The sequence below is a fragment of the Phragmites australis genome, chromosome 12, assembly GCF_958298935.1.
Source record: "Phragmites australis chromosome 12, lpPhrAust1.1, whole genome shotgun sequence".
Taxonomy (NCBI): Eukaryota; Viridiplantae; Streptophyta; class Magnoliopsida; order Poales; family Poaceae; genus Phragmites; species Phragmites australis.
This window is the reverse complement of record NC_084932.1, coordinates 20,169,884-20,194,689: the sequence shown is the minus strand read 5'-3', so window position 1 is coordinate 20,194,689 and position 24,806 is coordinate 20,169,884. Positions and strand designations below refer to the sequence as shown.

Here is a 24,806-nt window from a genome sequence, read left to right as displayed (position 1 = left end):
AGGCCGGAAGGCTGCATGGCCGAGGGCTGGGGAACCGAGGAGGTCATTAATTTCTTCGTCAACTACATGAATCTCAAATCGATTGGTGTGCCTGTATCTCACCATGAGGGGAGGCTACAGGGGAAAGGGATGATAGGTCCAAAAGCATTTTGCGCTAACAACCCCGTTTCATTCACGCAAGCACATTTGCAGTTCTGCAACAATCAGTTGTAGTGGACCCATATATCGAGAAACACCAGAAGATGCTACGCACCAGAAACCCAGGGAACTTCGATGTTTGGATCTTGTGAGAGCACAGAGATCATTTTGGTGCTTGGTTACGTAGACAGGTGATGCATAAGCAGATAGAGTGTGCTCAGTTAAATGTGTTGGCTCACGGATCATCTACTACAATCCTCACATTCCAAGAATATGACATAAATGGCTATACATTTTATACAAGAGCTCAAGATAATAAGAGCTCCAACCAAAATAGCGGTGTCCGTATAGATGCCTACAACTGCAATGGAAATAGGGAGACCTATTATGGATTCATAGAGGAGATTTGGGAGCTCAACTATGGAATGTTAAAGGTTCCTCTTTTCTGGTGCCAATGGGTTAGACTCCCATGGGTCAGACTCCCAGGGGGTGTGAAGATCGACAAGTACGGTATAACTACAGTGGACAAAAAAACTCGTTGGATAAAGAGAAGAACCATTTGTACTTGTGAATAATGTTATGCAGATCTTCTATGTTAAGGACCCGGACCCAGCTAACAAGGAGGAGCACCACGTGGTTCTTCATGGAAAAAGAAGGATTGTCGGAGTAGAGAATGTTGTTGACGAGGAAGACTACAATCAATTCGACGCACTACCTCCTTTCGGATAAGACGTCGACCTAGGTCCCATGGAAGACACCGACGAACCTCCCTATGTAGGTCGTGACCATAATGAAGGGCGAATCGTTAAGACAAAGTAGCTAAATCGTATTAATTACTATGTATGAATTTGTTTTAGCTGCAATTATACCTCACTTTTGTTCTGGAAGCTTCAATTTGTAGTGTATGGTGGAAGATATATTTATTATTGACCATATTGATTTTTGATTTTAGGTATATACAAAAATTAATTTTGGTATATAGCAAGTTCAAATTTAAATAAGTATGTATTAGGTCTACTTGGTCAACTTAATGTTAATAAATATAGAAAGTACAAACTAAATCAAAATCACCTGAGTAGCGCAGCGGTTTGTTCAATCTTACTTGGTGTAGGGCTTGGGTTCGAGTTTCTATGTGTGCATGCAAAGCTAAAACAATTTTTTTCACCCCGTAGTACTAGCAATGAAAGGGGTTTCACTGCCGGTGGACATATTGAGCCAGCAATGAAACTACTTTCACTACCGGTGTACTTATTGAGCCGGTAGTGAAAGTAGTTTCTCTGCCAGTTATCCTAGTGAGCCGGCAGTGAAGGTACCATTTCACTGCCGGTGGTCATATTGAGCTAGCAGTGAAAGTCCTCACCTATAAAATAGCTCGACGCCCTGCGCCCTTTGACACTTAGGTAATTTTCCCGTTCCATGTGCCATCCACCGAAACGGGTCCTGACGCCGATGAGCCCACACCGCCAGAGGTCCACGGGCCCGGGCCCATTGTTCGTGTCCTCCTCGATGCCGTCGTCCTCCTCCCTGCCGCCGTCGCTGTCTTCCTGCCCAATGCCATTTCCGTCCTCCTCGATGTCATCATCCGCCTCCCCGCCGCCGTTGCCGTCCTCCTCCCTGGTGCCATTCTCATCCTCCTCGATGTCGTTCCCTATCCTCCTCGATGCCGTTCCCTGTCCTCCTCGAAGCCATCATCCTCCTCCCCGACACCGACCCCATCCTCAGTCCCCAACACCGCCTTCCTCGGAGTCGCCTGCCTCTACGTCGTCGCCCTGTCACCGAGGCCACATTCTTCCACGTGGCCGTCCCTATCACTATCGTCCCCGAGCTCCAATACATCATCTCGGTGAGTACTCCACCGCCGCCATCTCCCTCTACCTCCCAAACGGTGTTTGTGGTTACTGTGAAGTGATAGGTACTGTGAGGTTAATGGTTGATTTGGTAATTGAGTTCTGGTTTCACCACTGGGTGGTTTAGTCAATTGAAATTGAGCCGAGTGAGCTCGGTTCTGGTGTCTAGAACTTTGGTGCTTAGGCAATGGATTGGTGGTGGTGCTGTGTTGGTGGAGGTGCTATGTTGGAGGTGCTTATTGATTGTATTGATTTTGCCTTTAGCCGAATTGCACTGTGAGTATTTTGGTTTTCTCCTCCTTTCATTTATGCTCTCTGGACGGCTTGGTGATATGCTCTGTGATGATCAAATGGAACACTGAGGTTGGGCTAGATGTCTATGTGCACTAGGTGTTAAATCTATTTGTTCTCTGTTGTTGGATCGGCACAGATTGCCCTGATAGTAGTGGTGCATTCCAATGTTCAGTCCCTGTACTTATTGTTGGTAGTCTGTACATTGCCAGTTAGGCTTAATTCATGGATTAGGAGCTGCTATATTTGTTGATTCAATTAATCTTATTTTGATTGAATTCTGGAAGAGCAGGAAAACCTTTGGTACTGCTCTGATATTTTGCTACTTGGTTAGTGTTTGTTTCTCAAAGAGTAATCCTCTCCCTATCAGCTTTTATGTCCACCAACATTGTCCAGGAACAAAGCTCAATTTCAAAGAACATTTTTTTTAGTTTTTACAACTAGTTGTGATCTTAGCTTCTAGCCCAGCTTATGATGTGTCAAATGAACAATTAGGGAGCAGGATATCGTAGTCCTGGGGCCAATTGTTATATGTATCTGAGAGCAATTATATTCAATCATCCATATGCTGTTCAGTTCATTATCTTGCTTGATGGGAGGTGTTTTTTCTTCTGTACTTATGGCACTTATGTGTATGTTCATGTTCAGTGTATATGAACTACTTTGTTTCTTGATTTTTATATTCGGGTGGTCCTCAAGCACATTTTGCAGTCGCAAATGATGAAAGTAGATAACTATTTACCATACATATGACTGCAAAGCTCGATTGGGATGGTTATTACACATGCACCTTGCACGTCTTTTCACTATCCCAGTCGAGCTTGCAGTCGTTTATAATTATCTGCATAATCTGATGCGGATCAATCAAATAATAGACTCTTTGTTGGATGGTGGTTTCATATGATGGTGGTGACTGATTTTTGTTTTTATTTGTTGCTTTTCCTCTTACATCCTAATGTATAGATACTGATGCTATACTTATTTTCGTACTGATCAATGCACCCTAATGTATAGATATTGATTCTATGCTTATTTTTGATATCATGCTCTCTACGGAGAAGCAAACATTTCTTTTGAAATACAATAAAATAGTGACATTGATGATATGGCTCGAGGCCATATTTCTTTATTACTTCTAGGACTTTAATACTGATTTTGTGGGTTCGGAGATGAAGCATTCTTCTCAAATTAGCATTTATGTGCCAGTCCTACTAGTTCAGAGTGATAAAAGAAAACTGTTTAGGCCAACCTCAGATAGGACTGGCACATAAATGCAAACTTGCGAAGAATGTTTTCTCTCTAAACATGTAATCAATATTGAAGTCCTAATAAGGCCATTTGCTAGAGCCATTGAGCCTAATAGTTTTTCGCAAGAATATTCTTTGGTGCTAGGGTGGTTTGTAGTATATCATTTTTGAATATTCTCTAAAATTTTGGACTGCTATGACATGGTATATTGTTCATCGTTCTATGACCTGGTTCTATGATATGCCACCAGTGTGTCAATGACATGTGGGACTAAGTCCCACTTGTCATGCTCATAATGGATGGCATATCGTAGTACCAGCACTTATTCAGTTGTAAATCGTAGATTTTTCCATTTATTATGAATAATATGAATTACTATGTATGATGCGAAGTTGGTATCGTCAGACGACTCTTGGACACAATGGCCTTCCAACGATGATGCAAAGGAGGAGCAAGAAGCGACATCTCTTAAACGTGCCCAAGAGGAGGAGGATGAGAGGCTAGCCTGTGAGTTGTGCACTACAGAGGAGCAAGAAGCAGTATCCCGTAAACACGCCCAGGAGGAGGAGGATGAGAGGGTGACCCGTCAGTGTGCTGCGAAGGGGGCCGAATTCTCAAAACCTAGAGGCGTTTAGGCTTCAGACTTCGATGTCTTTGACATGCCAGCAAGCCTGGAGCATAGATGACGCTGCGATCTATCAGGCGTTGCCGGGTCCTCCGCTCCACCACCATCGGCTCCCGGTGTCCCCGGACGTACTCATGCCATTAATCGTCAGTGCAGGGAGAAGTAGAGGGATACTGGATTGGCTCAACTCAACCGACTTTTCAGGGGGTGACTTGTAATATTGTGTGTTTATCGATGCCTGACTTGTAATATGTGTTCATTACTATGTATTAATGAAGGTGTTTTTATTATTGATTCACAATAAATTTATGTATCATTGTATGCATGTATTGAGAGAGAGATAGAGAGATTGAGGACAGAGAAAGTACAGAGAGGACAGAGAGGAGGATCGTGGAGTGGGGAGAGGGAAAACATTGCCGGCTCAAACCTTCGATCGGCAGTGATTCCAACAAATCACTGCCGACCAAAGGATACTGGCGGTAGTGATGCCAGAGAATCATTGCCAGTTGAATGCTTTAGCCGGTAGTGATAACCCCCTTCACTATCGGTCCATCGAGCTGGCAGTGATAGTCCTCGACTATCACTGCTCGTTGCCCACTACCGGCTCCAAAACCAGCAGTGAAGGCGGTTTTGGAGCTGGTAGTGAAGGGGTTTTCTATAGTAGTGCCTCCGCATGGTCCCCTGGCTTTGTATATTTAGGGGTCATCGTATGGCCCCTGGACTCCTGTCTTGTCATCCTTAGAGATACCTTACCTATTTACGAGATATCCTGGATACCTATGAGCAGTTTCCATACGTCTAGGGATTCCCTTTCCAAGCATAGAGATAAACCCCGAAAATATAGGAAACCCTAGGGGATTTGGATATGTAGTTTTAAACTACCTAGTGTCAATCCCCACAGAAATGTGGTTTTGACAAATTAAAAACATGGCCAGCAAAGATAAACATTTTGCCAACCACATCATCTAGATTGAACTCGGTTCCTAGATAGGATGATTCATCTAATCGGCATCTTAGAGTTCTCAGGTCGTATAATCGGGATTCAGAAAAGTCACGAATACTCAAGCGAGTCTAGGAGAAGATATTCCATCCAAATAGGAATTCTACATCATCCAAAAAGTATCATTCCAAACTTTTGGAAAGGATGAGGCACTACTAAAAAAACCCCTTCACTACTGGCCCATAAAGGGGTTTCACTGTCGGTTTGGAGCCGGCAGTGGACAATGGGCAGTGATAGTCTCCGACTAAACCGGCAGTGAACGGGTTATCACTGCCGGCTGAAGGCTTTAGCTGGCAGTGATAGTTGACTATCACTGCCGGTTGAAGGCTTCAGCCGGCAGTGATAATCAGGCGTTGAATCAATCTTTTTAGGGTTGGAAAATTGAAAACAAAATATTTTTGCACCCATGGAACCCCCACGCCCACGCCGTTGCAAGTCACAAGTCACAAGTTTTTTTTGCACGAAATACACGCATGTGTAGTTTGTGGCACTTGAACTTGGAACCTCTGAGCTCACGCGATATGTCCTTACCATCTCACCACAGAAGTACTAGTGATACCATTAGCATATGCAATCCTTTTGAGATCTTCTATCTGAAACTTCAAATGATTATTTGGATATCTAAATGATATGAAATAAAAAAGTTTTCAACTACAAAGTTGTAGATCTCGTCGAGGGCTACAATTTTGATATACAGTTTATGCCCATCCAACTTCATATGAAAAAGGTATGAATTTTTTAAAATAAGTTGTCATCCACTATCATTGCCGACTCTAGCCACGAGCCGATAGTGAGACCTTTACTATCACTGCCAGTTCTAGCCACCAATCGAGTATCACTACCAGCTTGTGGCTAGAGCCGGCAGTGATAGAGGATTTTCACTGTCGGTTCTTTTCGAATGGCCTTTTGGTGCCAGTCCATGATACGAACCGGTAGTGATATTCCATCACTGCCGGCTCATAAGAAACCAGCAGAGATGGGCCGACATATAAGCTTATATTTATAGTAGTGAGGAGAAAAGACTTATCATTGATCGGGTTTCAAATTTAAACCATCACAATTGAGATTTTGTGTGGTGGTGAAGAGAATCTTTTCCTAGCAAATGATCATGATAACGTTGGGAAACTGTGCGTGTATGGAAGAGTAGTGCGCCGTTCTCCCTGGGATACTATTCCAACCGCTCCCGCGTGTGTTGAATAATATTCCAAGCATTGAATATAATAAGACATTGGTGCAAGATATCATGGCTTCGAGTTGTAGTCAGAGTCGGAGTCATAGTCATGCCATTCAAAGAGCCGTCAAGTGCCTCTTTGTCCAGTTGAGCTTGCTGAGTAGAAATGATTTGACTTCTAGCAAATGTTTGGTTTACCACGAGCCATTATGTCGCCAAGCCCACCGTACGACACCTAAAGACGAAGGGTCGCGGACACCTCATGTACTAGGGCCTTTATAACCCTAGTGTAGTAGGCACTTGTAACTCCAAATTTATCTCTTTAGTTCTCAAACTTTAGCCATGGAATCCTCATCATCTACTAACTCTCGGGAGATTAGGCTTTGGGCCCCAGTATCCCTATCAAGGCCCATGCCTTCATCACCACGGTCTCCCACTCCTACGCCACCTCCCTCACCAGCCGAGTCCAACTCTATTGTTGAGGAGATGAAGGAAGCAGCGGCCATCGCTCCCATAGTCATAGAGGATGAGCAATGCGATGAGGCCCCAGTTGTTGTGCCCTCATCTCCAAGTAAGGAAGAGGTGGACTTGGTCCTCCTGGAGGAAGAAGCACTTGAGGAGGTGCTAGCTGAGGAGGAGGAGGAGACCAAGGGTTCCACTTCATCCTCATCCCTAAGTGACGACGATGACAACAATCGTTCAGCTAACTAGTACATCAATTGCTCCTTGGGGACGAACCTTAGGCACATGCTCTTTATTAGGGTCATCTAATTTTCTCTTTCTTCCTCCTCTTACACGGCATTAGGCTAGAATTTAGGGTTTCTTTTGAACCTACTTTTGGTTGTATAGTTCTCCTAGATTATATGTAAAAATAACTTGAAATTTTGTTAATGAAATATCTACTTTATACTGAAATGCCTATGTATGAGTATGAGATTCCAACAGTGCAAGATACAGAAAGCATATGACAACCTATCATGTTGAGCTCGAGATGCATTTTCTTCCGATTAGTTCAAGAAATTTGCAGTTGTTCCTAGGGATGTACATTGTGGTTTACCTTAAATCCAAATTGAGTGAAAATATTGGAGCCTTTAGGCAATCGAGGACTCTATAAAAAAATTACGATCCACACAACTATCATTTAAAGCATAATCTCTTCTCATTAGAAATTGTTTTTGAAGCATGCACGACTAGTTATTTGGGTAGAGTTCCCGAATAGGCAGTCTAAGACAGAAATAATATTGTAAAAACCATATTGTTCTTTGCTGAGTATCGTTTCATAACCTCGAGCTTGCGTGTAGGTATTGATACCTGAATAGCGGCTTATCTCGTTGCCAGGCATTGAATTGCAAAGTCAAAGGGTGGAAAATAATTCACTCAACTTCTTAGGTAATATGACAACTTACTATTATAACAAGTATCCTAAGTACTTACACATAGAACTTACAGAGTTGGTTGATATTCCAGGATTTTTTAAGGACTGGACCATCCTCCATTGCTAACCTATACGACCCCGGACGAATGGATTTAACCACCTTGTAAGGACCCTCCCACTTTGGAGATAGCTTGTTCCTATCTTTTGGGCTCCGAATGAGTCGTAGAACTAGATGCCTGGGTTGTAAGATTCTCTTTTGGATGTTCTAGTCATAGTAGCACAAGAGAGCTTGTTGGTACTTTCCGATCGCATTAGCACTTGAGTCTTTTTTTCTTCAAGAATGTTGATGTTGTCCTTCCTTCTTAGGATTTCGTCCTTATCAGCGTACAATTCAACACGGGAAGTCTTGATATTTAGTTTGCAGGGTAGCATGGCCTCATGCCCGTAGACTAGGAAGAAAGGTGTTTCACCCATCGCCCTGTTGGATGCTGTCCAGAGTTCCCAAAGTACATTAGGTAGCTCAGACGCCTAGGCTTTAGCATAGGCGGACAAATGGTTGAAGCTGAGGGTCCTGATTCCTTGTAGTACTAGACCATTAGCCCGCTCAAATTGTCCATTGCTCTGTGGATGAGCTATTGACACAAAGCAAACTGTAGTGTCTAGTCCCTTGCAGTAATTGATGAAGGCTATGCTCGAGAACATTCTGTTGTCGATGATGATCCTACTCGGAACGCCTAATCTTATCATGACGCTTATCATGATGAACTTTCTTGTTACTGCCAAGGTGATATTGCTGACTGGCTTAGCTTCAATCCACTTGGTGAAGGTATCAATTGCTATGAATAAGATCTTGAAGCCTACGGGCTCTACCGAGAAGGGCCCTAGAATATCCAACCCCCAAGTAGCGAATGGCCACTAAAATGGGATCGTCTGTAAGGCTTAGGTGGGCTGGTGTACACACCTGCTGTAGAATTGATAGCTGGTACATGTTTTAACCATCTCGTTCGCATCATGGAGAGTTGTAGGCTAATAAAAACCTTGTATGAATGCCTTTCTGACCATGGTTTAGAAGGAAGCATGAGCTTCGCACACCCCTACATGGATTTCTTAGAGTTGCCATCTACCCTGCTTCTGAGAGATTCACTTCATGAGTACTCTGTGAGTGCCTCTTCTATAGGATATCGTCCACCAGGGCATACATCCTACATCAACGGGATACTTGCTCGGATAATGCATCATCTTTTGGCACAACTCAATCCTGAAGGAACTTCCGGATTGGATCCATCGACCAATCTTTGTACTTGAGCTAAGCGAAGCCATGAGTTCTCCTGTGACTCCTTTTGGAGCATCGATTCCAAGCAAGCCCTCTAGATATTTATTGGTCCCATGGACGACCACTCATTTGGTCATGTCATCTGATGATTTCATGGATGGCATCAAGAGTTTCTTTAAGAAAATCCTAGTTTTTCCTGGAGATCGTGAGGAGGCTAGTTGGGCAAGACTATCAATGTGGAAATTATCCTTCTTTGGGATAAACTTGACCTCGAGTCTTGTCAATTTCTTTTCTAGCTTCCTCACCTCCGAGAGGTAATCTGTCATAGTCTTGTCTAAGATCTGATACTCCTTGCTAACTTGCTTTACCACCAACTATAAATAACCTTTCACAAGTATGTGGCGAATACCAAGAGCAGAAGCTACTCAAAGACAAGCGAGTAGACCCTCATACTCAGGTACGTTGTTTGTGGCAGGAAAGTTGAGCTACATAGCATATTGTAGCATTTCTCCAGCGTGAGAGATGAGTATAATTCCATCCCCTAGGCCTTGGAGCATAAGTGACCCATCGAATAAGGGATTCCATACGTCAGATGTGTCGATGCGGCTATCCTGGGGTTGTTTGAGCTCTTTCCATTCGGCAACTAAGTTAGTGAGTACTTGCATTGTCAACTCCTAACCCCTCAAGTAAACGCTTGGATGATGTCATAGTCATTTATCTTGAGGATGTTATTCTGGGTGTTGCTGAAGTGGCGGACGAACTCACGCAACATTTCTTTCTCTACCTTTATGACACAGAAGATGTCATGTTTCATGCTAAGGCTAATGTAAGTGCCCTAGAAGTTGGATCAGAACATATCGCAGAACTGCTCCCAAGAGTAGATCATCCCCGATGGTAAATTAGTTAGCCAGGTCTTGGCTGACCCTTCAAGAGCTGTGAGGAGGTAATTTTCCATCACCTTTTCATCCCCACCAGCTGCTTGGATGGCCTTAGTGTAGATCAAGAGGAACTCGACAGGATTAGTATTTCCATTTATTTCTCAGTCGATCCAGGTCAAAACCGAGTCGACTAGTTCACCTTTCATAGATTTGGAGAGAAAGGCTGGCATTCGTTGGTGGTGCCATGCTCGGTCCGGGTAGCCACGAGCATTATACCTACAAGGTTCAGATATCAGTTGTGGCTTCTGCTAGAGCAGCGCCAGGACGTCCTCTAATTAGACTGCTGAGGAGTAGTCAACTCTTCTCAAGGGCTCTTCGAGCATCTCCGTTGCTTGTTGGGCACTTCTCATTCCACCACCAATACTCCACTTATGGTGCCTGGTTGGGCCATAATGTATGACAATAATTCTTTATTTGGGTCGGGAGCAACTAGCACATGTGGGAAGAAAGATACCTCTTTAGATTTTTTTAATGCCTCATTCGCCTCTTCAAACCATTCAAACTTATCATGTTGGAACAGTAACTTGAAGAAGGGAAGCCCCCGGTCTCCGTGTTGGGATATGAAATGACTAAGAGTTGCTATACACCTAGTTAGTTTTTGGACATCACATACTAACCTAGGGGCTACATTTCTTCGATGGCCTTGATCCTATCAGGGTTAACTTCGATTCCCTGGTATAACACCAGGTAATCAAGTAGCTTTCTTGCATCGACCTTGAGTGTACATTTCTCTAGTTTGAGCATGACTCGATTTTTGCGTAGATTGTTGAATGTCTCTCGTAGGTCAGAGATAAGGTCTTCCTTATTTTCAGTCCTGATGACAAGTTTATCGACAAAGGCCTCGATGTTTTGGCCAATCTGATCATGAAGGGTTATCTACATGCCCTGTTTATAGGTGACATCGGTGTTCTTCAATCCGAAGGGTTTTTTTACATAACAGAATACTTCAAAGGGAATTATAAAGGAGGTTTTCTCCTCATCCTCAGAATGCATATTCATGTGGTGATAATCGAAGTAGGCATCGAGAAGGCTTATGTAGTTGCATTTGGAAATAGAGTCGACTATCTAATATATTCATGCTAGAGGGAAGGCATCCTTTGGGTAGGCTTTATTGAGGTCAGTGAGATCCATGCGCATGCTCCACTTCCCATTTGATTTTTTAATCATGATGAGATTAGTGAGCCACTTGGAATGATCCATTATTAAGCCTTTCAATTTCTTCCTTGATTGCTTCCTTTGGGTCAGTCACGAAATGACAGAAGCTTATGTTTGACTAGCTTAGCATTAGGCCGAATGGATAATTAGTGCTTAATCACCTTCCTAGGGTACTAGGTCTGTTGGATGGCTGCCGAGCAAACACGTTAGTGTTTGCCCAGAGGAAGGTGATGAGCGCGAGTTCCTATTTAGGGTCTAGATTGGAGCCCAATGGTCTTGGATGGCTTTGCTAGGTCTAAAGGAACAGTTTTAACTTTGCCGTCAAACTACAAAACAGCCTTAGGCCTCGAGTTCTTGGTCTCCTTGTCGAGTTGATGCTAAGTTGCCATATCGAGGCTTTACTCATTGCAGCCGAGGCTTGCCTTGGGACAACCCTGGACGGTGATGACTCCCTTGGGTCCTAGGATATTAACGCACTGGTACGCAGCGGCCATGAACTTGTCTAGAGATTGTTGTCCTAAGATGGTGTTGTACAATGTCTCGGAATCGACCAAGTCAAATAGAATTTTCACTATCTGAAGTTCTCATGCTTCCCAAAGCTGATGGGAAGTGATATCTAGCCAATTGGTGTGGTTGAAGATCCAGGTACTATGCCATGGAAGGACTGAGCAACTAGCTTGATTACACATCATGAGATCTGCATTTCTTCGAGTGTGTTTAAGAAGAGGAAGATCAGAGAACTTCCTCCATCGATAAGCACTGAAGATACCTTGTAGTTGTTGATCGTAGAATTGACCACCATTGAAAGCGGTCTGGACATACAACATTTTCTAAGCAGTTGTTCTGGTTGAAGAGATTTCAATATTCAACAACTTGACAGCCTTGCGACCTTCGGGGACAGCTACTAAGACTTCTTAGGCCACCATCTTGTTCTATCATTTGGTCTCATAAGATGCAAAGCCACCGAACCTGTGGTCGATAGTCCTCTCTCTTGGCTTGTGCAAGTCTTAGGACAGTGGGTTTGAGTCATCGTCGCTGCTACAACTAGAGCTGGAGTCCCTAGTTTGGGTTGTGACTAGGCTCTTCTTTCCTTTGGCCTTATCAATTTCGGCCTTGGCCAGCTTCTGCCAAATGCGGCATTCATGGAGGGTGTGACTATTAGTCTGGTGGAAGTCGCAGCAGGGCTTGCCACCCTGTTCATCAGTGCATGGCTGGTGACTCTTGCCCCGGGATGTGCTAGAGTGTTTATCAGGGCGTGTATTACGAAGACCTACAAAAACTTCATCAGTTTTAGTTTTCTGATCCTTACCTCCCTTGTGGTTCTTCTTGTGCTTGCTCTTCGTCATGTCGTTGTCTAGTTTGTGCTGGGAGGGCTTGATGCCCTAATCCCTTTCCTTGATGAACAGGAGCACCTTCTCGGCATTAGCTACCTTATCGATGATCCTTATGACCTCCTTGAGCATCTCGGGCTAATTCCTAGTGACATTTTCGATGCATTGTCAACTCCTAACCCATCGAGTAAACGCTTAGATGATGTCATAGTCACTTATCTTAGGGATGGTATTTCGGGTATTGCTGAAGCGGTGGATGAACTCGTGCAAGATTTCCTTCTCCGTCTGTATGACACAAAAGATGTCATTTTTTGTGTCAGGGCTCATGGAAGTGCCCTGGAAGTTGGCTCGGAACTAGTCACAAAACTGCTCCAAAGAGTAGATCATTCCCAATGATAGATTACTCATCCAGGTCCTGGCTGACCCTTCAAGGGTTGTGGGGAGGTAATTTGCTATCACCTTTTCATTCCCACCAACCACTTGGCTGGCTATAGTGTAGATCTAGACAAACTCAAAGGAATTAGTATTCGCATTGTACTTCTTGATCTATCCGAGCCAGAACTGAGCTGGCTAGTTCACCTTTCATATATTTGGAGAGAAAGCTTAGCATCCATTGATGGTGACTTTCTCGGTCTAGGTAGCCACGGGCGTTCTACCCACGGGTGTCAAAGATCGGCCGTGGCTTTTTCTCAAGCGGCGTCTAGTCGTCCTCCGATTAGACCGCTAAGGAGCGATTGGTTCTTCCCGAGGGCTCTTCTAGCATCTCCGCTACTCTATGACTTCGTGTAGATTGTTGATGGGACAGTTCCTGGTCAATGAGGTCTTACAGTGGCTAGGCGCATGGTTGTCTTCTCGAACTGTCTTGTTCTGGGGATTGCAACTTTCCAGATCTGAGTCATCACAGGAAGGATCTGACAATGAGTAGTATAGAACTACTGTATTTGGATACCCTAGGGTTTTCCATAATTCTCGGGGCATATCTCTATCTTCGGGAAGGGAATCCCTGGATGTATGAAAATTGCCTGCAAATACCTAGGATATCTCATAATCAAGGGAGTTTATCTCCAAGAATGCGAAGAAAGACTCTAGAGTACGTATGATGCCCCCATATATATGTGGATCCTAGGGACTATTGGGGAACAGGCAGGCTACGCTAGCCTAAAACAAAAATTTCTACCGCATTCACCCAGGAAATCATGGTAGTAGGAGATCATAGATCATTATCGCTCGACGCGCAATGCAGTGGAAGAAGAGTTGGAGTAGACCGATCTAACATCATGCACATCAAACTCCTCAACCAACTTCTTGATCAGATCCACGACCAGCCCCGTGCAGGTGGTCATGTTCCTCGACCAACTCTGAGCAGGTGGTCGTGCTCCTTGACCAACGCTGAGCAGGTGATCGTGCTCCTCGACCAACTCCAAGCGGGTGGTCGTGCTCCTCGACCAACTCTGAGCAAGTGGTCGTGCTCCTCGACCAACTCGCGATCAACTAGCCAAGAAGATCAGTGCTGCAATAGCAGCAGTGCCTCTACGGTATCCACACGTACTGGGCAGAAATGCTAAGCGATGTGCTAGCATCGCACGTGAGGCTAGGGTTTTGGGAGATCATGTGGAAGGCTGCAGCTAGGGTTTCGAAGTGGCTCAACCTCAGCACGCCCTACCCATGCCTCTCCTTATATAGGGCTCGCCAATGGGCTCCCACATTGGAAGCCCTTTAGGACTCTAACTTCTCATCGATCACAATCTAATCAAAACCCATATACGAATCCAATTTGCATGTTTTGTTCCAACCCATTAAGTGTGTGACCCGTTAGGTTCAAGTACAAACGGCTACGACCCGGAAACCCTTTCCAAACCAAAATTAATAGCGGTCCCTAGCAGGACATATTGACTCCCGAGTATACCTAAAAGATCATATCGACTGAACCTTGATATACACATGCACCGATCCCTTTGCCTCACGATACCAGTCAAGCTCAAGGAGATATACGTGCCACCCTTATGATAACCTGACCATTCACTTGATCAAGTAGTGATTTCATCATGACTAACTCTTTAATCATATTGGCATGGCCATGCACTTTCTCGATCCAACTACCTCGAGGGGCCTAGAGATATCTCTCCCGTTATCAAGGAGGGGCAAATTCCATCTTGATCGCTTATACCCCATGACATGTTTCATGACAAACCTAAAAACTACCTTTATGACTACCCAGTAACAGAATAGCGTTTGGCAGCCTCAATATATGCCATTACACATTCTGGGAATCAATGACAATCTCAGGTCCATGGATCCTATAGGTACACCATTTGAGATAATAACTGATGGCACATCATAAATAACAATCCCAGCAATATCTCAAGGTGGGTCTATCCAACATCATATTCTCTAACATAAATGTCCACATTATTGACCTGGTATCTCTATACCTATGATCCATGAAATGTGATCATCAATCAATACATATGCTGGTCTTATGTATCATCACAATGATATGCGACCATGGATGAACTAAGAATAACATCATGAAATAAACAAGGAGTTTAATGAACAAGTCACATACTTGCCAATCAATGTAAATGATAGTCATTCTTGGAATAACACATTATTCGGTAGTACATGAACATAGACATGTGATGCAATCATCTCTATGATTGCCTCTAGGGCATGTCACCTTCAAGGACCCTATAGAGAACAACGAAAATTGAAGCCATTATATACCATTGAGTCTTGTAGAGGCTCTACATCCTCTAAACCATTCGCAGTTAGATCTGTACTCACATCTCCCCCGACTACACACAAGTAAGTCATCCGACTAGGTTAGATCCATTTATGCTAGCCACACCCCCCTTGTAACAACCTTAGAGATCAATACAAGACAAAAATGACATAGGGCTATTATCCTAAGAGAGGCTAAACCTGTATAAAAATCCCTCTATGATCCTTTCATTTATCTACTCGAAGTATCCTCTATCTCTTCTACAAGTTCGTAAGATTGGTGGTTTATTAATCATCGACAGCTGGCACTATTTGTGGGGATCATGACAATAGGCATTGAAGATTCTATACATGACATGTTGTCAACTTCACCCAAGCCTGCACCAAGAACAGGCTTCTCGGATGAGGGGTTCAATGATAACTTCACCCTTTCAACTGACGAACCAGCGATCGATCGGGTAAACCTCAACAAAGAACTATTTGCTGATGATTCAGGTGATGAGGTAAGTCACTTAATGGATCAATGCATTAAGGATTACGACATCAAGTTCAAACCACTCGGCTACCAAGATTACCGTGAAAGGGATGTCCACACCATGTCGGGGTTCTCCCCAGCAGCTTCCGACAACATGGATTTTTGATATACCTACCCAGAGCAATCCGATGACAAATACATGATGGATCTTGACTCGTCCTCTAGTGGAGATTACCCCAAAGAAGTCTTCACCATTGGATACGGGGATAATGGTCTAGACACTCATGATGACACACAGATCCGTGACGCTCTAGTTTCGAGCGATGGACAGCTTTCGCTGACCATGCCTCCCCAGATCAAAAACCCTAATGGAGCACAGGGTTTACCGTCTTCTAACCAATAGTTGGGGGCTCGACGCTATAGATATGCAATGTCGTAGAGACTCCTCCTTGTACAAGAGGTTGTCATGTGCCCTCAAACTGTGGATCTGACAAACCCCACTCGCAAGGGCTGGATAAACTCGATTACTTGCATGACAAAGAAGGCTCTCATCCACGATGAGAAATCCCTTCTAGCGGTTGCCAGGAATAGCTCTAATTGGGGGAAGTCTCACACTACCCTCTCTCTTGATGGATCAGACTCAGAGAGGCATAATCCCCATAACAAGATGGCCTAGGAAGATAATAGAGCAACTAACCGCCATAGGACTTTGCCGGTCAAAGGTCATCTGATTAATGACATGTGCAAGGTTATCAACCAGTGGAGACGCTCAAAGACCCCAGAGGAGGCATCCACTGCACCTCGATGATCTATTCGGAGGTTGTCTCGGCGCCACTCTAGCCGAGGTCGATCTCCAACCCCCATGGAAAAAAGACCCAAGGCTGTCTCGACCAAGTAATTTGCCATCAATAGGTGTCAGGCCTTCTCCCAAAATCTTCGAAACATGAACTAGCCATCAAGGTTTTCGACTGGGTCAATCGAGAAGTACAATGGAAGCACGAATCTTGTTACGTTCCACAAAATCTATACCTCAACCATCCAAGCAGCTAGTGAGGATGATAATATAATGGCTAATTATCCCCCTACAACCCTTGAAGAGGTAGCTAGAACCTGGTTGATCAATCTATCGTCGGGGACAATCAACTCGTGGGAATAGCTCTGCATGTATTCTGAGCTAACTTCTAGGTACGTACATTTGCCCTAGCATGAAAAACAATATGTACTGTTGCAAGAAGACAGAGAAAGAAACCTTCTGGGAGTTTGTGTGCCGCTTCAGCAGCACCTGGAACACCATCCCCAAGATCAGTGACTACGATGTCATCAGAGCATTCACTCAGGGGGTTAGGAGTCGACAATGCGTTGAAGATGTCACTAGGACAGAGCCCGAGACGGTCAAAGAGATCATGAAGATTGTCGATACGACTGCCACGGCCAAAGAGGCACTCCTCTTTGTAAGGGAGAAGGCCCAGGTCATCAAGCACCCACAGCTCGAGCTTCATAGGGACACGACCAACAGCAAGCGCAAGAAGAACACCAAGGGAGGTAAGGACAAGAATACCAAAGCTGACAATGTTGTTTCAGACTTGCCTAACACCTGTCCTGATAAGCATTTTGGTTCATCCTGAGGCAAGAGCAGTATATGAGTCACTGGTGAATGCTACAATAAGCCCTGGTGCAATCTCCACCAGATCGACAACCATAGCCTCCACGAATGCCACCATTGAAAGAATATGGTCAAAGCGGAGATTGAGAATGCGGACAAGGGAAGGAAGACCCAGGTCACCAACCAAAGCATGGATTCTAGCTCCAGCAGTGGCGAGGGTGACTTGGATCTGATATCTTTCCAGCGAGATGAGAGGACTGTCAACCACATGTTCGGTGGTTCCGCATCCTACAAGTCCAAGTGGCATTACAGGACGGTGGCCTGAGAAGTCTTAGTTGCCACCCCGAAGGTTCACTAGGCCATTCAGTGGTCGAACCTCAAGATTTCCTTCAATCAAGATGATTGTCCAAAAAACTTCATACAGCCAAGCCACTTCTCAATAGTTGTGAAGACTACGATCAACAATTGCAAGGTCTCTCGAGTGCTTATTGATGGAGGAAGTTCCCTCAACATCCTCTTTGCAGGTGCTCTCAAAGTGATGTAGGTCTCCCGGTCTACCATCAAGCTGGTTATGCAAGCCTTCCACATCAAAGAACCCAGATCCTCATCCACATCCATCAGCCAGATTTCGCTCTCTATGACCTTTTTGAAGCATGACAACTTCCAGAGTGAAAAAATTATGTTCGATGTGGTCGACTTCAAGACGATGTACAATGCCATCTTAGAACGCAAACTTTGGCCAACTTCATGGATGCTGCATACTACAGCTACTAGTGCATGAAGATCCTAGGACCCGAGAGAGACATTAATGTCCAAGGCTGCACAAAAGCGGGTCTTCCCTACAACAAGCGGAGTCTCGACATGGAAACGTAGCATCCACCTGAGAAGGAGACAAAATTGAGGGCTAAGACTACCGTAAAGTCCCATGGAGATGTCAAAATAGTTCCTTTGGACCCAGCAAAGCTCTCCAAGACCAGTCGGATATGCTCTAACCGGGATCCCAAATAGGAACTCGCGATCATCACCTTCCTCTAGGTAAATGCTGACGTGTTCGCATGGAAACCTTCAAACATGTCTGGTATCCCTAGGGAGGTAATTGATCACAAAATAGATATCTGGCCTAATGCAAAGCTGGTCAAGTAGAAACTCTGGCAGTTTGCACCCAACCAGAAGGATGCCATCAAAGAGGAAATCAAAAGGCTCATCAAGGCTGGATTCATTTGAGATGTTGATCACTCTGAGTGGCTCGCCAACCCCATCATGGTAAAAAAAATCAAACAGCAAGTGAAGAATGTACGTGGACTTCACTGACCTCAAAAAAGCCTACCTGAATGACACCTTCCCTCTGCCATGAATAGATCAATTGATTGACTCCACCTCCAAGTGTGATTATCTAAGCCTTCTCCATGCTTATTTCGGTTATCACCATATCAGCATGCATCCAGAAGTTGAGGAGAAAACATCATTTATTACTCCTTTTGGAGTCTACTGTCACGTCAAGGTACCCTTTGGATTGAACAACGCTAGTTCCACATACCAACGAGGTATGCAGATAATCCACCATAACCAGGTTGGCCAAAATATTGATGCCTAAGTTGATGATCTCGTTGTCAAAACCAAAAAGAAGGAAGATCTCCTCTCCAACCTGCAAGTAACCATCAACAACATGCGTAAGAACTGAGTCATGTTGGACCAAGACAAATACGTGTTCGAAGTTGGCACAGGAAACTTGCTCCAATACCTGGTGTCATACTAGGTGATCAAAGTTAAGCCTGAGAAAATCAAAAGCCATCGAAGAGATACAACCCCCAAAGTAAGTACAAGAAGTTCAAAGATTAACTGTGTGCATGGTAGCTCTTAGTCATTTTATATCCTGACTCGAAGACCGAGGACTTCCTTTATTCATATTGTTGCGCCAAAATGACAAGTTTGAATGGTAAGAAGAGGCAGACGAGGCATTCAAAAGTGGTATCTTTTGTTTCCCCATGCTAGTCGCTCCCAACCTAGATGAAGATCTTCTGTTTTACATTACGGCTAGACCAAGTACCGTGAGTGAGGTATTTATGGTCAAAAAGGAAGTGCCTGAAGCACGAGAAGATCTAGGGACTGGTGTACTATGTTAACGAAGTACTCAATGGCCCAAAAGGGCGCTATGCTCAGGTGCAGAAGCTACTATACATTATGCTGATGGCCTCTCATAGGCTACGACACCAGTTCTAGGCTTACAACATCATTGTACCATCAATATTCCCACTCGGGGAAATCCTCCAAAATAGAGGCGCAAGTGGTCGCATCGCCAAGTGGGTTGTCGAACTCGGGGAATTCGATGTTCGCTTCATACCTCAGACAGCGATCAAGTCACAGGTACTTGCTGGCTACGTTGACGAATGGAAAGAACTCGATCAACCTCAGGACAATTGTGGCAACTTATTAGATGTATGGACTCTTTTCTTCGATGGATCACTTACACTTCAAGGGGCAGGGGCTAAAATTATACTTATATCTCCCACATGAGAAAGCTTGCAATACGCATTGCAGATTGACTTCCCAGCCATGAATAACGTAGCCAAATATCCTGCTCACCGATCTCTGAGTAGCTTCTACTTTTGGCATTTGCCACATTCTTGTGAAAAGGGATTCACAGTCGATGGTGAAGCAAGTTAGCCAGGAATATCAAACCTCATATAACACTATGACATACTACCTCGCAGAAGTGAGAAAGATGGAAAAGAAATTCATTGGACTCAAGGTCAAATATATCCCAAGGAAGGATAATTGCCTCAACAACAGTCTTACCCACTTAGGATCCTCATGATCCCAAAGACAAACTGGGATTTTCATAGAGAAACTCTAGAAGTCATTTGTGAAATCATCAGATAACACAACCAAAGGAGTGGTGGTCTACAAGACCTATAACCAGCTCAAGGGCTTTCCAGGGATCGACGCCCCAAAAGGAGTCGCGGGGGAACTTGTGGCTTAGGTCGAAAGCAAAGCTTCGTGGATGGACCCAATCCGCAAGTCACTTTAGATAGAGTTCTGCCTAAAGATGATGCACTATCTGAGCAAATTTTCCATCGATCTAGGATGTATACCTTGGTGGATAGCGTCCTCCATCGAAGAGAAGTTCATGGAGTACTCATGAAGTGCATCTCTCTGAAGCAGCGTAGAAAACTTCTTAAAAAAAATCCATAGTGGGGAGTGCGGAGCTTATGCTTTCTTCCAAACCCTAGTGGGGAGGGCATTTAGACAAGGTTTTTATTAGCCTACAACCTCTCCATGATGCAAGTGAGTTGGTAAAAAAGTGTACCAGCTATCAATTTCAAAGTAGACATGTACATCAACCCGCTCAAGCCTTATAGGCGATCCCCTTGTCATGACCATTTGCAACATGGGGGCTGGATATTTTGGAGTCCTTCCCGATAGCACCCGGGGGCTTCAAGTTCCTATTCGTGGCAATCGATACCTTCACCAAGTGGATTGAAGTGGAGCCAGTTAGCAAAATCACCTCGATGATTGCCGAGAAATGTATCAAGACAAGGTTCGGTGTCCCGAGTAAGATTATTACCATCAACGGCACTCAATCATCCTGCGCGGAATTCATCGATTACTGCAAAGAACTAGGCACTATAGTCTGCTTTACGTTTGTGGCTTAGCCACAAAGCAACAGATAGGTTGAATGGGAAAATGGTCTAGTACTCCAAGGAATAAAGATCCACATCTTCAACCGCTTATGCACCCACGCTAAAGCCTAGGATTTCGAGTTGCCTACTGTGTTTTGGGCATTCCAAATGACATTCAGTAAGGTGATGGGTGAAATGCCTTTCTTTCTAGTCTACTAGGCTGAAGTAATGCTACCTTGTGTACTAAAGATTAAATATCCCTGCTTCAAACTATACGCTGACAAGGATTAAATCTCGAGAAAACAGGATGACCTTAATATTCTCAAAGAAAAAAGGACGCAAGTGTTGATACGATTAGCACAGTACCATCAAGCTCTCAGACGCTACCATGATCAAAACATCCGCAAAAGGTCCTGCAAATCTGGAGATCCAGTTCTACCACTCAAACAAAGCTAGAAAAAAAAAGCAGCAAGCTATCTCCGAAGTGGGAGGGTCCTTATAAGGTGGTCGAGTATAATCGGCCAGGGTCATATAGGTTAGTTATGAAAGATGGTTAAGTCCTTAAAAACTCTTGGAATATTGACCAGCTTTGTAAGTTCTACATGTAATTACTTAGGATATATTTTGTAATATTAATTGTCATATTAAACAGATCAATATATATCTTTTTTTTTTCTATTTCGATCCAATGCCTTAAAAACTGAGATAAGCCGCTATTCAGATACTTACATCCAAGCGTGCACTCGGGTTTCTAGATGGCCTATGTGGGAACTCCTCTCTGATAACCAGTCGAGGGCTTCACATGTACTCAGACAACAAAAACTTGTCATCCGTGCCATAAAAATGATTCCTAACGAGAAGGGAAGAACATCTTTAGGGACCATGGAGAACCTTATCGAGTCCACGAGTGCCTAAGGTAACCATAATGAACATCCTAGTATCTTCGAAACTTCAAAAATTACTCGAAAGATACAATTCAAAGGTCGAACACTTGTTTAAATATTCCTTGTATTCATGAAGATTCACACTCATACATAGGCATTGTAGTAGAAATAGGATATTTTCATTTTACAAGGTTTCAAACTCTTTTACATATAAGTTGAAGGAAGATAAGAAGTTTACAAGAAGCCCTAAGATCTACTCAAGGCTGGCCAGGAGGAGGAAAAAAGAAAGCAAGTTAGGGGAAGTCTCTCCCTCCTCTTTTTCCTCTCCGGATGCTATCTTCATCATGGGTGTTGCTGCCCCGGCTACTCCCTTCAGCTGTCCTCACCGGCATCGCTTGAGAACGAAGGTGAAGAAGAAGCCGAGACCTTGCCGTCTTTTACGGAGACATTGTCGTCACCTCCTCTTCCTCCACCTCAGTTACTGCCTCTTCTCCCCATATCTCCGCCTCCAAGAGGTCTCAGTCCACTTCGTCTTGGACTAGGGACAACGGGTCCTATCCTAAAACTTGATGATTGAAAAAATCATTGAATGGGAAATCACCAAATTATTAATCAATGATGTGCACAGTTTAGTCATCCTAAAAGTACAAATAAACTGCATCCTTTACAACATTTTTGAAGATTTTCTAATCAACTGATCCTCCTTGAATGCTATGGGTGTGATTGGTTGGTTGCACGAGAGCAACCTGACTCTGTGGATGTGTATAATCTCAAATAGAAGCATGTTTGGTTACCCGCATGTACTGTTCCAGCATGGCTCGGTAGATGCAAATGTACACCTGTAACCTGGCTCGGGAGGGATGATCAATTTGAGCTTCCCTCCATAGCCTGGCAGGGCGGATGCAAGCTCCTATTATCAGTATTAGAAAACCATCTTCACACGAGCAACCAATCATAGCCTCAACTCTTGCATCCGCTCATACGGCCTAAGATTCGGTCAACTAAACAAAAACTCAGTTCAACCTATCCAGACAAATACAACCAACTGAATACTCTTTTTTTCAATAAATATGACTTCGCTCAGCCTACATATATGGTCCATGTGGGCAAAACCCATGCGGACAACCAATCATACCCTATGTAAATATGTCCTCCCCTGCAGTGTGGTGTGGTGGATTTGCTCCACCCAGTTGTCTCAATCTGAGATGGTGGGAGGAGTGAAGTTCATTAGGCCAAGCTTCCTTCATCCCTTCTGTTTTGATGTGGGAGGGAGTCAATCATTTCGTCAGGCGCTGCTCAATCCCTACAACTCCTTGCTGGATCTGAGCATTCTTAGATTGTGGTGGATTTGGCCCCTCTCTCTCACAAGTTTCCCCAGTTTTGTGCCATATTTCCTCATATTGGCTTTGTTCAACCTCTCCACAAGGTTACCAATGACCGTACTCGCTCCTCGTAGTTGGAGGCGGTGACAAAGATCTCATGTCGGGACAGAGACGTCAAAGGTGTCATGGTGCTAAACGTAGGAGAAAGCCTTGGTTTGATTCTTCAATTGGATCCGGTGATGCCCGTGCCGTTCTCCTCTTTGGAGGCGTTGTCATAGGATGATGTTACATAGCAGTACATCTTCGTCGTGGCGGTGGCTAACAATATACTAGATGACGAGGCCTATGAGTTGTTAATTAGCAGCAAGCATTTGGACACCAACATTTGCGGCAGTGATGGGACAGGCTTCACCTTTGATATTTTGTAGTTCTTTTTGTAATTTTGTAGTTCTTCATGCAATCTTAATGGAATTGGTAAAAGAATGAACCAAATGCATTCAAGTTATGTTGTGATTTCAGGCTTGTTCTTATTTCCCATGTTTCATTGGGAAATCAAATTATGTCTCAAATGTTCTGTTACAAAACCAGTTTTTCTCACACATTTGTGTCGTTTAATTTCAAACAAATTAGTATTTTCAAATTCCAAGCTTGAATTAAATAAATATTTGATTGGCACACAACTTATATCACTTAGCTCTTTGATTTCTCTTACTCTGGAGCGACGCGCGATGGCTCACGCTCATGCACAGTATGTATCATACAATGGAGAATATGCACTAGACAAGTCCCAATTGTACCACAAACTTACATCTACGATTCACGTAAACGCCATTTTGGAAGCTGCATGCTCTTTGGAATCTAATTTCAAGAGGCAGCGTATATGCACATGTAGTTAAAGCATGCGCGAACGCATGGACTGCAGTAAAACTCACAGGAGAAAAGAAAGGCCAACTGAAGAAAACTAATCGAACTGATGTGATTTAATTAAAACATACCTGTGCGTGTCAATTCCATTGTAAGTCTGGAAGGCGCTCTTGCTCCGCTGGTCTGCTCCCTCTTTTGGAGGTAGCCCATTTGCTCCCATTTTATAGCCCTTCATATGCATGCATTGTACTTTGGTAATTTCGCCAATAATTTCCGGTAGCAGCATATGCATGCCTTGTGCATCTAAACGAATGCTACTGTTCATCATAAAATCATCACCTAACGCAGCATGTGGGTAACGCAGCATGTGGCAGGCCCGGCTTGGGGCAGGGCAACCACCCAGTACTCATGACATCTAACGCAGCATGTGGGTAACGCGGCATGTGGCATGTCATTCGCGAGAGCTTATCACTGACTCAAAAGCGTTGCAAGAACTACTGGATCGATCCTGTGAGTTAATGAGTGATAGTGACTACTACCGCCTCGAAGAAAATGTTGCCGTTGCACTGGGCTCACATACACATACTACCTTTTCTCAAGCTAAGCAGCGCTATCACCGTAGACTACAGCAGGAGATTTATCTGGTTCGTTTTTTTGGGCCACAAAAATATCATATCAGTGCAACCATATAGATAAATTAAGTACTCAAAAGGACTAGGAACGTTACCAAATAGTACAAGTGAATATGGTTGTGACCGATAAATTAGAGTTTCAGTGCGAAATTTAAAATTAAGCCTCATGTAAAAGAAAATGCACTTTTAAAAACAAGTTTCTTATTTATCATATCATCAATACAATTATTTTAAAAAAATTACAACTTGCAATCGCATTTTAGAATTCTTAACCACTAATATACCTATCTTAA

At 43.9% G+C, this 24,806-nt stretch overlaps 1 protein-coding gene across 3 annotated transcripts in view; it reads right to left on the bottom strand.

Annotated features, from left to right (window-relative positions):
• Nucleotides 1–24,307, bottom strand: part of LOC133886139 (uncharacterized) — a 51,113-nt gene extending 26,806 nt beyond the window's left edge. For all 3 annotated transcript variants that reach the window (XM_062325872.1, XM_062325873.1, XM_062325874.1), the window contains exon 1: nucleotides 24,013–24,307. In XM_062325872.1, the coding sequence (XP_062181856.1) occupies nucleotides 24,013–24,091 (79 nt within the window). In that variant the 5' untranslated portion in view covers nucleotides 24,092–24,307. The remainder of the gene's footprint in view (nucleotides 1–24,012) is intronic.
• Between the last annotated feature and the right edge of the window lie 499 nt (nucleotides 24,308–24,806).